Source organism: Penicillium solitum (genome assembly GCF_028829755.1).
Source record: "Penicillium solitum strain IBT 25940 chromosome Unknown utg000009l_segment0_segment0, whole genome shotgun sequence".
Classification (NCBI taxonomy): domain Eukaryota; kingdom Fungi; phylum Ascomycota; class Eurotiomycetes; order Eurotiales; family Aspergillaceae; genus Penicillium; species Penicillium solitum.
Window position 1 is genome coordinate 4,212,221 of NW_027072128.1, and position 12,753 is coordinate 4,224,973.

The 12,753-nt window shown below is 48.0% G+C and overlaps 6 protein-coding genes across 6 annotated transcripts; 4 read left to right on the forward strand and 2 right to left on the reverse strand.

Annotated features, from left to right (window-relative positions):
• Nucleotides 1-1,045: 1,045 nt before the first annotated feature.
• N7455_012704 (putative 3-hydroxyacyl-CoA dehydrogenase) lies at nucleotides 1,046-2,297 on the forward strand (the record flags this gene model as incomplete). The annotated part of the gene is made up of 3 exons (XM_040961669.2): nucleotides 1,046-1,109; nucleotides 1,166-1,485; nucleotides 1,581-2,297. 3 exons carry the CDS (start codon nucleotides 1,046-1,048, stop codon nucleotides 2,295-2,297), a joined length of 1,101 nt encoding a protein of 366 aa, XP_040807930.2.
• Nucleotides 2,298-2,938: 641 nt separating this feature from the next.
• Nucleotides 2,939-4,735, reverse strand: N7455_012705 (MFS transporter; the record flags this gene model as incomplete). The annotated part of the gene is made up of 1 exon (XM_040961663.2): nucleotides 2,939-4,735. One exon carries the CDS (start codon nucleotides 4,733-4,735, stop codon nucleotides 2,939-2,941), a length of 1,797 nt encoding a protein of 598 aa, XP_040807905.2.
• A 1,084-nt stretch (nucleotides 4,736-5,819) lies between these two features.
• On the reverse strand, nucleotides 5,820-6,809 carry N7455_012706 (dihydrodipicolinate synthase family protein; the record flags this gene model as incomplete). Its single annotated transcript, XM_040961641.2, has 1 exon — nucleotides 5,820-6,809. One exon carries the CDS (start codon nucleotides 6,807-6,809, stop codon nucleotides 5,820-5,822), a length of 990 nt encoding a protein of 329 aa, XP_040807931.2.
• A 561-nt stretch (nucleotides 6,810-7,370) lies between these two features.
• Nucleotides 7,371-8,864, forward strand: N7455_012707 (uncharacterized protein; the record flags this gene model as incomplete). Its single annotated transcript, XM_040961657.2, has 5 exons — nucleotides 7,371-7,691; nucleotides 7,764-8,244; nucleotides 8,304-8,546; nucleotides 8,601-8,690; nucleotides 8,749-8,864. 5 exons carry the CDS (start codon nucleotides 7,371-7,373, stop codon nucleotides 8,862-8,864), a joined length of 1,251 nt encoding a protein of 416 aa, XP_040807907.2.
• A 550-nt stretch (nucleotides 8,865-9,414) lies between these two features.
• On the forward strand, nucleotides 9,415-9,668 carry N7455_012708 (uncharacterized protein; the record flags this gene model as incomplete). The annotated part of the gene is made up of 2 exons (XM_065606947.1): nucleotides 9,415-9,483; nucleotides 9,552-9,668. 2 exons carry the CDS (start codon nucleotides 9,415-9,417, stop codon nucleotides 9,666-9,668), a joined length of 186 nt encoding a protein of 61 aa, XP_065460113.1.
• Nucleotides 9,669-11,041: 1,373 nt separating this feature from the next.
• N7455_012709 (putative amino acid transporter) lies at nucleotides 11,042-12,550 on the forward strand (the record flags this gene model as incomplete). The annotated part of the gene is made up of 2 exons (XM_040961633.2): nucleotides 11,042-12,415; nucleotides 12,491-12,550. 2 exons carry the CDS (start codon nucleotides 11,042-11,044, stop codon nucleotides 12,548-12,550), a joined length of 1,434 nt encoding a protein of 477 aa, XP_040807917.2.
• Nucleotides 12,551-12,753: the final 203 nt, after the last annotated feature.

Consider the following 12,753-nt stretch of genomic DNA (forward strand, 5'->3'; position numbering starts at 1 on the left):
TCGCTTTGATGTTTCATGCACTGTATTCACCATGTTTGCAGCCGCAATGGCATCTATGATTTTTTTTGGGCGGGGGCATGTACATGTACTGGAAAAGAGTGGATTTGTTTTTTGTTTTTTGTTTTTTTTTTTGCATTTTTTGTTTGATTTCTTTTGCATCTACGATAGACACTAATTTATCGACTATTATGAGAATGATTTGAACTTGTTCCTATTTTGCCTGTACTTTTGTCCTTCCCCCTCTTTCCCCCCTTCCCCGACTTGCCGCTCCCGCATATGCACCCCAGTTCCTCTACGATGTACATCAATGTACAACATATGGGGTACATCGTACATCGTGCATCGATCCGGTTCTCCGAAAAGTGGACTAGACACAACATTGAATCCTATCCTTCTCTCTGCCGAGCATTACTGCCACTTTTCCACTTGTTAGGCTGTCGAGGGCCTTTGGAGGACTTTGGAGGAGACAGCTCAAACAAACCTCGGACCACAGGATTCCGAGAAAACCTCTGGTATAGGTCAAGGAAGCCAATGCCAATTGCCCAGGTATTAGCCTGGTACCTTCCCGCGTTGGTGTGCTATGCCTTCGTATTTTCCATCTGCACACCAGCGTCATTGGCTAACGCCTCCCCGCATCATCCAATATTTGGTTCCTTTTATGACTGGTCTTTCCCATCAGCCCGGGTGCGTATGAAATCGCTCATTTGTTTGTGCAAAAGCCCTTGATGGAGACAATATGGACGTGCGTCCTTGGCCCTCGGCTGAGTTACCGTTGTCTCCGGGTGCCGTGTCCATATTCTGGGATTTCTAGGATGCCACGGCTTGGAGATGGTGTTATCCAAACGGATGAGTTCCTTCCCCTCAACACCTGGGGCTTGATTGCGACTTTGTAAGGCGTTTTGACTGTGACCCCTGTGTCTGTCCAAGGCAACTACCACATATAAAAGCGAGCTTATGGTCCGCAGTTAGCAGTTTCTTTACTTATCTACAAATCCCACTACTCTACCTAGCCCCACGATCATCTATGTCTATTGATCTACCCCTAATGTCGCAGTATATCCCCAACATTCCCACCAGTTGCCTTGCTAAAAAGGTGGTTCTTATCACAGGTCTGTCGAACCCTTCTTCTAACTTCTCTGCTGCCATCTTATCTCATCTTATGTAGGCGGTGCCAATGGCATTGGTTCGAGCCTGGTGACACAATGCTTGGAGAGTGGTGCCAACGTATGCATTGGTGACCTCGATAACATCTCCGGCGAGCGTCTACTAAAGAAATGCTGCGACCAATTCCACCCGGAGGAAGAAGATATGCCCCCACGAGCGATTTTCCAAACCACCGATGTGACCAACTACCCATCGTTGTTGGCATTGTTTGATCTAGCCTTTAAGACCTACAAGCGTATCGATCATGTCGTCTCGGCAGCTGGTATCGTGGAAATAGGGAATTGGTTCGATACTTCACTTACGCTGGAGACCGTCCGCCAGGTAAGCTATTGCTAGTTAGATAGTAATCCCAGTTGCTTGGGCAGGCTTCTCTTCCAGTTTTTCGGAAACTCCTGACACTGCGATCTTACTTTCAGACCCCCACACACAAAGTCATGGATGTCAATCTCCTTGGGTCCATGTATGTTACCCGCATCGCCTCTGTCTACTTACGCCATAACCGTGGATCCAACTGCGACCGGTCGATTCTCCTATTCTCGTGCGTCTCTGGTTTCAAGGAAAGCCCGTCGCTTTTTATATACCAAGCTTCCAAACACGGCGTCATTGGTCTCATGCGTTCTCTACGCACCTACATCTCCTCTCCATACAAACACAACCTCCGCATCAATACTGTCTGCCCTTGGGTGACTCAAACTGATAGCATCAAGAAAGTTGAGGCACAGTGGGAGCGGGCCAAACTTCCCATCAATACTCCCGAGCAGGTTGCTACTGTTGCCACCGGAGTCTTAGCTGATCAGTCTCTCAACGGCATGTCAATGTTCATTGAAGGTGGCCGTGCTTGGGAAATTGAACAGAACATCAACCGGCTAGAGACCGAATGGTTGGGCGAAGCGCCGTCCAAGGTGCTTGCTTTGGGCCAGGGGCTGCTCGATGATGGTTCTATCTGGACCGCACCGGAACGACCCCGGAAAAAGAGCACCATTTCTGTTGGAGTGCCACCAGGAGTACCGCTTGATAAAATCAATGGACTCACTAATGGGGTGAAACATGTCATCTCGAATGGAGTGACCCATGGGATGTCAAATGGCTTGACCAACGGGGTAACTAATGGATTGGCCAATGGTGTGTACTAAAAGCGGTTGCTTTTATAGTTCATTGTTGATATCTATGGAATGTGTGATACTTGATATATTGAACACGGGAAACATATGATAGGGATGGGGTATCAAGAATAACGAGTGACAACTTTTTACTTTTTCTATTCTCACGAGAGTGGCCTGTGTCTTTAACAACGTAAAGCTTTGAACAACCTGGCTTATCTAGCTCAAAGTAAGATTAGAGACATAATATGTAAGAAAGCAATCCGATGTCTTTTCTGCATGTTCTTTTGAGAATCTCTTTTGGGGGCTTTTGTTCTGCTCGATGGGCATAATACCGCGGATTAGACATGTCAGGCTTATATCTACAATGTACCATTTACCTTAACCGTACAGAGAAATTTGCTATTATAACCAGGGATACGTATAGTTCGAATCTGATCGTGCTTTTGTCTCAAGTTTCTCTCAAGTTCGAAGACAAGATCAAGAAATCTTGAAGTGCAATTATAATTAGTAGTCAACGCGATCTATGGTATATGGAAACCGACAAAAGAAAGAGAAAAAAAAAAAGCAAGATACGAAGGAATGCAACATTGGAAGACATGAAGCCCCGAAGACTGGACCTTCCCCCCGTTGCCCAAACGCCCATGTCCCCCTTCTATGATCGATGGCTTGGATTATTTGAACGACTCCCGTGTATGAACGCGGTCGACGTTGTAAGGGTTGGCTTCATATGTGGGCACCCGATGAATGGGATGCGTGGCATTGGTGGAAGTGCGCGAAAGAGTGTGATGAATTGACTGAACATCGGCGGGGGTCTCCTTGTTAGGGAGCGAGGCGACTTCATCGTTTGCCGATGTGGGCGGGGACATTTCAGGCTTAATCTCGGCAGACTCATCGGCGGCCTTTTGCATGCCCCGAAGAAGATTTTGAACAAAGGCCTCGGACTGTGCGGAGTACTTGCAGTGCTTTCGGATGGACAGTCCATATTTGTATAGCAGGAAGGGGAAAGGTACGCATGCAAGAGCCAAGAAAGCCGGAACACAGGATGCCCAATGGATTCCCAAATCTTCGTACATGTACTTGGTGAACAGCGGGAATGCAAATCCAAACAACGACCGTAGTAGTGTGTTAGCTGCCAAGACAGATGCCGCGAAGATAGTGTAAGCATCGATCAGGTAGTTGAAAACACTGAGGAAGACGAGCAACATTCCGAAACCGAACGGAACTCCAGCGGCGATGCTTACAAGCCAGTGGACGGATGGTGAGTTGGTCCATGCGAACCAGAAGAGTCCTATGGGGAGGGCAATAGAGGCCAGCATACACGGCGGAAGGCGAGCTTCTGGAGGCGCATAGCCACCGTTCTTCTGGAGGAGCTTTGCGTAGCGCTTGTTTTCAGGAATTGAATACGCGACCGCACCAATCATACCAATCATAACACCGATGAAAGCTAAACCGCCGACACCTTGATTCCATCCACGATGGAGCTGATACACAATCGGGAAGGCGCCGAACAGCATGTAGAGGGTTCCGTAGATGATGGCAAGGTAGATCGAGAGTAGCAGGACGATCGGTTCTTGAAAAAGAAGAATCATAGGCCGCGAGAGAGAGATTTTCAAGGCGGCTTTCAAAGTGAGACGCCCTTGGTCGATATCTAACTTGCTGACGTACACCTGACCTGTGAGCTTGGAGAGAGTCTTTGCACGCTGGCGAAGAAGAACGGGGGCATAGGTCTCAGGCTTCAACGCGGCTCCCAAGATCCACATCACAGCACAGAGGATGGCCAAGAGACCCATCACCCACTTCCAGCCTCCGCTAGACATACCGAGGAAACCACCGGCGATGGGCCCAATGACGGGTCCTAGGAATGGAGCCAACGCGAAGGCTGATAGGGCCAGTCCTCGATCGCGAGCCATGAACATGTCGGCGATAACACCACCCGAGTTGGTGAGGGGGGAGGAGCCGAAAGCACCGGAGAAGAACCGGAAGATCAGTAGGGTCGTGATGTTCTGTGCGCCCGTACAAGCGGCACAAAAGATGGTCAAACCGCAGTAGGTGGTGACGAAGACAAGTTGGCGACCAAAGATTTCACTCATCGGAGCCCAGATCAGAGGACCCAGGGCAAATCCCAGTACGTAGAGGGATACTCCCAAGGTCGCAACCTCGGTGGTTGCACCAAATCGTTCCTGGATTTGAACGAGACCACCAGTATAGGCGGACGAGACCAGAGCAACGACCAAGGTCTCGATAGCGGCGACCACGGTGATGAACCATTTCATGGAGGTTTTTAACTGGAGAGGGTTTCGAAAGTCCTTGGGCATCCATTCCACGGCATATGGATCTTCTTCGGTCCCTGAGCCGGCATAACGGTGGTCCGCGACCTCTTGGGTGATAGCACCGGGATTGAGGACGAGTCGCCAGAAGGGGATGGAGTTTGGTAACTGCAGGGAGTTGGGAGTCTCGGAGACCTCCATTGTTGATACTCAGAAATTACCTCCAGAACTATGGTAGGTAGATCTTAGGATCTGCAATGTATGATCTGCGTGAGATATGATATAAGGTACGGAGTAGAATATGACAGAAGTAAAAAAAAAAGAAGATTTTCTTAAGGGATCGTAGGGTTAATTTTATTCTATGTGTAAGACCATTGAACTCCGTTCATATCGGAGACACTGCTTGTTTTAGTTGTAGTGGGGGGGGGGCTCATAGAATAATAAGCTGCATATTTTACTCCATCACAAACCCATAACAACCCATAAGAAGCCATAAGAAGCCATCACAATCGAGAAAATATAGACTAAAGACCGTTCATTGGCTTTTGATATCTTCGAGATCCCGACTATCTCCACTTAGTGCCGGCCCGATCAGTAATCGATTTCTCGGCTGGGCCGATGTTTTGGAAGAGTTTTCTTTTCTTCTTTTAAGCCGAGGTTCATATTTAGTAGGTAACTACGTAGTAGGTAGTTACGTTGTAGTATATTATTAATATAGATTAATATTATGCATTGGGGCTATATCACCTTTATGCATTCTGTGCCTGTATATCTAACATCTCTATGGTCTATTATTTATAATCGTCTCTCATATTTAGACATAGTAACCTGAGATAACCTAAGTACTATGTGATGTGATATCGGAGTCCCAAATGCTCATTGTTGTATGTACATATGTAAATATGTCGGTATACTACGGAGCACTGATATATTAGTCTATTAGTCGTTTTAAGGGAACAGCGGTGGAGGGAACCCTCCAGGGCTACTCCGTACAACGTAGACCTTATTAACCGTGGAGCTTAAGTAATGTTACAATACGGGTAGTATGGTATTGGTAAGATAAAAGTAAAGAAGTGATTTCACTGTGCAGGAAGAAGGTAATGTAATGTAAAACAGTTTCTCTTGAAGCCTAAGGCCAATATAATTGAATTCCCCCTGACACACTGATATATGTACTCCGTACATCTCTCATCATTACACTCTTCATCACAATAAATCATTCCAAAAAAAAAAAGAAACAACTAAAAATTGAGGCTCACTTTCATTGACGAATGTTTTAACCCAACTACAGGCTCTTCTCGATCTCAGCGACCTCAGCCATCACCTCTCGGACCGCGATTTTGGCCCCCTCTCCCACCGCCTCGTAAGGGTGTCGAGGCGCCAGGTTATCTGCGGCATCCAGGATCCCTGCCAACGGGGCGGAGTAACGTGCTACTGCATGCTTAGTTGTCGCAATGCCACTTTTGATGGCACTTTCTGCAAGCGCCGCCTTCCTTTGGAGCTCCACAGCCTCGTTAATCTGGCCCTTCTGATACAACGCATAGATCCGAGCCGTCACTTTGGGAAAGACATTGGCAAAGGCGGCGATACACCCAACGCTACCTGCAGCAAGCCCGCCAATCAGGAAATCAGACTGCCCACCAAAAGTTGCAAACTCCTCGGGCGCAAATGCTGCAGCCAGCCGAGTGATCTTTCCCACCGATCCACAGGTCAACTTGACCCCGACCACGTTGGACCGTCCACTAGCGTGCGCAGATGCCGACTCCCGTGTGATAGCGGTAATCGTCTCGGAGTCCATGTCCACCCCGTTGCACACCCCCGGGAAATTGTATATCACCACTGGTAGAGGCGATTTGGCTGCCACTTCGGAAAAGAACCGCTTCACCACGTTCATGTTTGTGGCTTTGCCGAAGTATGCGGGAGGGAGGACGAGAAGGTAGTTGGCGCCGGCGGCAGCGGCATCCTGTGCGAGCTCGAGGGTCTGCTTGGTCGAGTGCGCACCGACACCGGCCATCAGTGGAAAATCAGGCCCAACGGCGGCTCGTGCAGTTGAGATGAGCTGAGATCGCTCTTCCCGAGTGAGGAGGAAGGCTTCTGAGTTGGTCCCCAGGATCACTAGGCCCGCTAGTCCGGTGGTGGATAGATAGGCAAAGTACTTGGACTGAGAGTCGAGATCTAACGAGTCGGTGTCATGGTGAAAAAAAGTGACGGCAGGGCACCAGACTCCCGATGAAGGGACATGAGGTTGAGGTGAAACGGTAGTGTGAGAACCCATTGTAGAGGTTGGTACGGAGTAGATGTTGTAGAAGTATATGTCGAAGTATGTACAAATCCAGTAGTTCTAGGAGTTCTAGTAGTCCTAGTACTAACTCTTATAAGATATCCATATCCCATGAGATATTTCCCCTCTCGGGTCAAAATGAGGGGCAAAACGGCCATATCTCCGATTAATTTAAGCTATTTGGCCGCTGTTTCGACGTTGGAACTGCCAATGTCGGGTGTCAGAACCGACGAAGCCAATCTCGTACATAGATCAACGACCTAAATGAGTCCACTCTCGGGTCCTCCGCCCGATCAGCGAATTAAAACTCTTTCTAATTTGTTAATCTGGTTGAATCTAGTTTGTTTGACTCGGCACTATTCCGATATATAGATATATACATATATTATTTTAATATCATATACTTGGTGGGTTGTGCAAGTGCGGGGGGTATTTGAGCAACTCGGCCTGGAACCCGAGCATAATATCATTCAGTTTTCTTTAATACTACACAAGACCCCGAGATTAACCATGCAATCTCTCTGTCACACCCTGAAATTGAGTCGGTTTTACACAATGGTATCTGAAACCATCATCCGGAACGTTGCCACTGAGTCCTGGTTTGATCAGGCTCGTTTCATCCCACCCGATGCAATTTTTGCATTGACTGCTCAGTATATTGCAGATCAATCTCCCAAGAAAGTGAACTTGGGCCAGGGTACGTACCGCGATGAGCATGGGAACCCGTGGGTTCTTCCCTCGGTCAGGAATAGTCGGAAGTTGCTATCACAGGAGTTGAATCACGAATATCTCCCTATTGCCGGTCTGGCAGATTTCCGTAAAGAGGCTGCAAAGTTAGCACTGGGCCCAGAGCTATTTCAAAAGCAACAGGACAAAGTACTGACAACTTCGTACCCATCACAACATTGAACTTTCTTTTAAAAACAAAGCTGATTATCGTATAAATAGCTGGCGAGTTGCCAAAGTCTTTCCGGTACTGGGGCGCTACACTTGGCTGGACTGTTGCTAAGAGCTTGCAAGACACATCTTCCCAAAGTATACATCCCTGAGCCGACTTGGTCGAACCATCATCAGGTGTTTTCGTCCCTTGGATTCCAATGTGAATCCTTCAGATACTACAACCCAGAGACCAAAGATCTGGACATTGATTCTTATTATTCTGCATTGAAATTGGCCGAGCCCAATTCTGTGTTCATCATCCATGCATGTGCTCATAACCCAACAGGATGTGATCCGAGCAAGGAGCAATGGCGAGAACTTGCGCGCCTCTTTAAAGAACGGCAGTTGTTCCCACTTTTTGACGCTGCGTATCTAGGGTTCAACTCCGGCAATGTGGATATTGATGCTTTTGCCATTCGACTATTCATCGAGGAGATGAATATGGAAGCTGGAGTGTGTCTGTCATTTGCGAAAAACATGGGTCTCTATGGTATCTACCCGTGCTACGGTCAGGTCATGGTCAGAATAATAGTCAATAACATTTGATAGGGGAACGAGTCGGCTGTGTTTTACTGGCAACTGGCACCGAACAAGCGGCTGTAAAGACCCAGTCAATGCTTGAAATGCTTCAACGTTCTGAAGTTTCGAACCCTCCAGCCTATGGTGCCAAAATTGCGAGCACCATATTAGCCGACGCTACCCTTAGGGAGGCTTGGCATGATGATCTGATCACAATGAGCAGCCGCATTCGCTCCATGAGGTCGGAATTGTATGATAGTCTGGTGTCCTCCGGTAAGTACCGCCTGTTCGGGAGTCGACTATTAAAGATCTTTTAACAATGACTAGGTGCACCTGGCTCATGGGAGCACCTCATCCGCCAGTCCGGAATGTTCGGATTTCTGGGACTGTCCCCAAGCGTCGTGCAAAGACTTCGCGGTTCGTTCTGTCGTTGGAAATGCCATTTTAGTGAAATACTGACCCGTGGCGACCTCAGAGCAATACCACATCTACATGGCAGACAACTCTCGCATATCAATTGCTGGTCTCAACAAACAAAACGTGGATTACGTGGGAAAGTCAATCACTGAGTGCTTGAGGCAAGAATGCTAGTCGAGACCCGATAGAGAATTGACGTGACAGTGAGGTTGTGAGGTTTTGGTGTTGAGTCAATTGCCCAGAGGGTTTACTGCAGTAGCGAAAGTAGGAAAAAGCACCTGGGCAGGACCGATGAGTTATGTTACATGCATAGAGTCAAGAGACACGAGACAGTAGAAGTTCGTTCATGAAATCGGGTTTAATCTGGGGCCTATCAGGGGGTGTACATGTATTTAGAAGCGCTTCGGTCGCCTGGAGATGATGGGTCATCCCTGGTGTTACGATTGAATGTGTTTGAAGGAAAGCCGAACCACACCATCGGGGGAGGAATAAGAGGGCTTTGAAGACGGAGATAGAAGAACATTGAACTTTGGGCCACTATTTATAAATATTAATCTCGCTTTCCTACCGAGTCATTCTTGACACAAAGGGGTGATCGTGCAGGATTATGATCGAAATATAAGAGAACCGGCTGGGTTTCACAATTATTGATTTGATTGTAAGACAAGCACTGCAACTAACAAGACAGGATTCACCGAGGGTTCGAGTGCGAAAATCTAATACCATGGACATTCTCGTGTGCCGACGACGATTGCGATTGTACGATCGTCAGATTACTGGCACAGTCACTGTTGTAGGTATAAAAAGTCGCCCGAGGAAGTCGCCTCCCTTCCATTTGGACATTACATATTACTCGAATAGCGCGGGTCGGGGGCTGTGCCCCGCACAGAGTGCCTGGCCATTGACACGGCGGCGAGGAATGAGGTGACTGAACGAAGATCGCCACGGTCGGAGGTCGCGTGCGAAACGCAGAACTAGCACGAACTTTTATATGACTGGAATATTAAGTGGGAATACTACTATTGTACCTACTCCGTATATGTTGGGCTGAACAGATTCCCAACAATTAATCGCGCATAGGGTGTGCCGTGTTTCAGCTTTGATGACCCGCAGCTTCCGGTGTATGATCCTTTTACTTTGAGCATGTCTCTCTCTTAAAGGGGAAACTAGTTGGTCTGCGGATACTAGCATTATAAGCAATGATCATGAAGTAGGCACACAGAGTATGGAGTATGTACAATGTTAGAGATGTGAAAGCTGGGGGAATTGAGTTTATTACGTATAGAATACTCCGTACAAAGGAGGGGGGGAATCCCACGGATGAGGTGAAGACTGGGGAATTTCTGGCGATGATGAGTTTGACCAGCCGTCTCTAGGACCCATTCTATCCCAATTCAGATTTCGGACATGACAACGAATCATGAAGTCAACAGTTGCGCTATTTTCCCACGGCCGCTAAGCCAAATGGCGTTGGTGGCGCTCCGCATCTCCAGGTTTTTGCATATACCCCAAGAGTGATCTTGGTCTCGGTTTTGGGAGAGGAGTTGTTTTGCATGGTATGGAGTAGGATACGAGAACATGCCGGAAGCATTTAAACTTTGTACTCGTATAATCTGTAAGGGATAGATAAGTAGATAAGTAGATAAGTACTCTGTACGGAGTATGTACAACATACATATGAAGCAGGACAAGTGTTGATCTGATATCGAACCCCTGGTTTTGCTCTGTTTGCAGCGACCACGTGACTCAGCCAAAAAAATCTTATCGGCCGCCCAGCCAACAATGTTCGACTTTCATTGGCAAGTCGGCTCTCGGGATCTTCTGTGGCGCCATTAGAGAAAAAACTTCTTCGGTCTCTTATATTCTTTATTTTCGATAGGTATTCTTCTGTATTCATTTGTGAAGCCACCTCTCCCCCGCAATCAGTAACGCGGGGAGACAACTCCATAGTGTGTCATTGTCAAAGCACATAGTGGCCCTTGAGTTACGCATTACACCAATGTTGCATTTCTTTTACCTAACGTTCCGAACCTTCTTATCGCACAATGGACACTAAACTGGGGCGCTGGCGGTACGCTTCGCCCTAAAACTCCACTGTCATCCCACTTCATCCACTTTCACCTTGTTTCCGGTGCTCTCGTTGGGTGGTCGATCAGTGTAAGTGGGTCAGCGTCGTACTCCACGTGTTGGAGCAGCCAAGCAGATCTCACAAAATTTTGTTTGTCATGGAAATTCTGCTTTGCCTCCTGATAGTGCCCGCATTCGAGGTGTGCGAAATTTGCCCTTCTTATACACCCGGTTCCCTCCCTTCTGTTTCCGCCTGGCAGACTAGCCTCACCTCCACCACCATCATGGGCCTCGAAAACATCTCTAACGACCATGATACCAACAAGGTGATGGGAACGGAAGGCGAGAAGGCCGCATATGCTCCCCCACCGGCGTTCGAGGGGGACATGGTCGGGGAAATGAGCGAAGCTGAGAGGAACATCTATGACCACGGCATCAAGAGGTTCAACCGTCTCGGCTGGAAGCGACTCACCATTGTCCTCATCGTCGAAGCCATTGCACTCGGCAGTTTGTCGATTCCCTCCACCTTTGCAACACTAGGCATGGTCCCCGGTGTGATTTGCTGTGTGGGCATCGGTCTTATCGCCATCTATACCAGTTATGTTGTCGGAATGGTCAAATTGGCGTTCCCCGAGGTTGCAAACTATGCCGATGCCGGTCGGTTGTTGGGCCGTCGGTTAGGGTGTGGTCGCTTTGGATATGAGCTAGTCAATGGCATGCTGGGCCTCCAGCTCATCTTCCTCACGGCCTCACACTGTCTGACGGGAACCATCGCATTCCTTGACATCACCAAAAGCGGCATTTGCTCGATCATTTTTGCTGTGGTTTCCGCCATCATCCTGCTGTTACTTGCCATTCCGCCCAGTTTCACCGAGGTGGCCATTCTAGGCTATGTCGATTTTGCATCCATCATCATTGCCATTGGAATCACAATTATCGGTACGGGTGTGCAGGCGACTCACTCACCCACCGGACTCTCCGGAGTCGCATGGTCTGCGTGGCCAAAGGATAACATCACCTTTACCGAAGCCTTCATCGCTGTGACGAACATTGTTTTCGCCTACAGCTTTGCTATGTGTCAGTTCTCTTTCATGGATGAAATGCACACTCCTCGGGACTTTGTCAAGTCGATCTGGACCCTAGGTATCACCGAGATCATCATCTACACGGTGACTGGTGCCACGATCTATGCCTTTGTTGGCCAGGACGTGTCCAGCCCTGCACTCACATCTGCTGGAACTACCCTCAGCCGCATTGCATACGGCGTTGCTCTCCCTGTGATCTTCATCAGTGGTTCGATCAATACCGTTGTATTTGGGCGTTTGATTCATGGCCGCATTTTCGCCAACTCCCCTATCCGCTTCATCAACACCAAGATGGGATGGTTGACATGGTTGGCGGTGATAACCGCCGCCACAATTGTGGCATTTATCATTGCTGAGGTGATTCCCTTTTTCAACGACTTGCTTTCAATCTCCTCTGCTCTTTTCATCTCCGGTTTCACCTTCTACTTCCCTGCCATGATGTGGTTCTTGCTCCTTCGGAAGGGCAGTTGGAACGAGCCCAAGAACATAATGCTGGGAGTCCTCAACGCAGTGGTTTTCCTGATCGGTATGGTGGTGCTTGTCGGAGGAACCTATTCCAGCATTGATGACATTGTAAGTTTTTTTCTTCCCCCCCCCAATGATAGTCTATCGTGTAACAGGAATTGTGTTGCTAACTCGCTCAACTAGATCATCAAGTATGACAAAGGGCAAGTTGGTGGTGTCTTCTCGTGCGCTGCTCCCGAGTAAGGTCGATTGCTTTTTTTTTTTTTTTTTTTTAGTTAATAGCATATCTCAACATGAGTTATGAGCGTGCTCAAGCTGGTGCTTGTACAGAAATTAGTCCCTGAATCCTGGTTTGGTTCGAGATGGGAAATTCATTTCTAGGCGTTGCATCTTCATGGTTCATCATGGAATCTGGAGCAGGAAGCGAAATATGTATATGTATTATA